The following is a 2,500-nucleotide window of genomic DNA, read 5'->3' on the forward strand; positions in this document are numbered from 1 at the left end:
AGTGCAATCCCTCCTTGGTCACTTTGAAGAAGAGAAATATCAACATCCTTTGCATTGATGAAAATGGCTTGATCAACAAATGTCAAATAATTTAATTAATATTATTTTTTTGTGTTTATAGATGTGATATAGGGCAAGGTGGAGGAGTATGCATAAATGTAAGAGAGACCCTTAAATCAAGTAAGATCTCCACTATAGCTATAGGGGACAACTGTGCAAAGCAGTATGTGTCCTTCCGTCATTATTGGTACAAGCTATAGACACCTTCATGCTACAGCTGAATTATTTTACTACCTCGAAGATATTTTTAAAGAAATGTTGATTAAAAGGAAGCATTTTATCATCTTAGGTAACTTAAATGACGTCGTAAATTAATCAAAGTTAGCTGGGATAATTAAGATAAAACAAATTAAACAGCTTATAAATAAACCTACAAGATCACAGAAAACACCTCATCCATGCTAGACATTGTATCAAACAGATCCGATCTCATTGCACATACTGATGTTACCCCTTGCCAAATCGCATACCGCGAACTCTTAACTATGACAGCGACAACTTGTAATAAAAACTTCCAGGGACGACAAATCACAATCCCCAGTTACTTTGTCAAAACATTAGAGCCAGCCAGTTGAACCTCTTAAAGATTTTAACAGCAGATGACGTTACCAGACAAGTAGACATTCTCACGAACGTACTAAAATAGCATATGTGCCGCTGCTTCCTGAAAAAACAAATTGTTAGACGTCTCCCCGCTCCATGGATAAATGAGACCATCAAAAAAGCTATAGATGACCAAAATAATATAGATCTCTCAAAAGGAATAGAACTGACGTCACCCTTCAAGCTGAATACAGACAAGAAAGAGAAATATTAAGCAATTAATCTAATCTAATATATATATATATATATATATATATATATATAATTTTCAAAATAAGTTCAATGAATGTAAATACGACACCTAAAAAAAGCTTGGAAAGCGGTTAAAACATTATCACCACATAAAAAAAATATCACGCAGACACTTGCTTAAGTAGTATAAAACATCTAAACGAGTGCTATGCTAATATCGGTAGACTCGCTTAAGAACAGAGCTGATTCTACGGCTCCACGAAACATAAATAGGACAAGGCTTTCAACAAATGTTTTCATAGTGCAACAACAGGAATAGAGACAACAGTCCTGACAATAAAAACATTGGCGCGAAACGAATGATGAAAGAGTGGATAACACCGCTTTTCGATTCATCAAAGAAAGCTTACCGCATTATATTCAATTGTCATAAAAAAACAAAAAGAAAAAAAGAAATTATAGTCATCCTTACCCCATCTCACTTTAGAAACATGGTATCATAACACCTGTTTTCAAATCGGGAGATGCAAAATAAATGGATAATTATCAGCCAATAACTCTCCTAGTGATATTTAGCGTAACAGGAAAAAAAATGTTGCAAATCAATTGTCAATATTTTTAGAATCCAATCACCTAATTTCTGAAACACAGTATGGCTTTAGAAATGAGACATCCAATGAAACAGCATTTTTAAAAATCACAAACAAAACCTATGTGATAACAGGCAAAAATCATGCAATGTTATATTTACATTGCGTGATCTATCAAAAGCAGTGACAGTGTCAGCCATGAAATCATGCTTAACAAAATGAAAAATCATGGAATTGATAACCATTGTTTCAGAAGTTATCTTACCTCAAGAAAGCAGTCATTCAAAATTCTTAGTACTATATCGAAGAAACCAGTCTTTTTCGGTGTCCCACAAGGCTCCATATTAGGCCCGATCTTATTCACTTACGACCTATCAACCATTGCAAACAGCTGTCTCCTTGTTCATTATGCCGGTGACTTCACGTTTGCCCCTGTAAGCAATTCATATGAATTGATAAGAAATACTCAACAGACTCTAACAGAAGCAAAGTTGTATTTTGTTTACAATGGCCTCAAACTAAATCCTGATAACAATCAATGCATCTTTATAACAATAATAGAATTTGAAGGTTGTCATATTAAACCATTTTGAGACACATGGACATTTACAAAAAAAAATTAATAATAATGGGCACACTAATATAGCTAAATCATAAAAAGAAAAACCCCACTGAGACGAGAATTACTGTTGTATAAATGCTTGCACTTAGCATCATAAACTATTGTTCCAACACGTGGGATTCAACCAACAAAACTACAAAACTCAAATTTCAAAAAGCACGAAAACTACAAAACCTTCCCGCGAGAGTGGCAATAGGTAATATAAATAAGCATGACCATATAACCTCCCATATTAAGAAATTCAACAAAAATGTTGATATGACACATGTATACTAATTCAAAAATTCATAACACAAAGTATTAGAAACGACTTCAACCTGATTACTTTCAAAATTTAATAAAATAAGTTTCTCTTAAATTGTCAGTGGCATTAGGCATTTAAATGCAAAGCCAAACCATACACTCTATGATGTGGCCATCTTATTTTACTATA

General features: G+C 33.4%; 1 protein-coding gene across 2 annotated transcripts in view; it reads right to left on the reverse strand.

Moving 5' to 3' along the window:
• Window positions 1-2,500, reverse strand: part of LOC119595118 — an 11,723-nt gene that overhangs the window by 7,608 nt on the left and 1,615 nt on the right. The window contains exon 2 of one of the 2 annotated variants that reach the window (XM_037944284.1): window positions 1,711-1,877. The exons of the other annotated variant lie outside the window; for it this stretch is intronic. Within the exon in view, the coding sequence (XP_037800212.1) occupies window positions 1,711-1,727 (17 nt within the window). The 5' untranslated portion in view covers window positions 1,728-1,877. The remainder of the gene's footprint in view (window positions 1-1,710; window positions 1,878-2,500) is intronic. 2 annotated transcript variants of the gene reach the window in all.

The sequence above is a fragment of the Penaeus monodon genome, chromosome 3 (genome assembly GCF_015228065.2).
Source record: "Penaeus monodon isolate SGIC_2016 chromosome 3, NSTDA_Pmon_1, whole genome shotgun sequence".
Taxonomy (NCBI): domain Eukaryota; kingdom Metazoa; phylum Arthropoda; class Malacostraca; order Decapoda; family Penaeidae; genus Penaeus; species Penaeus monodon.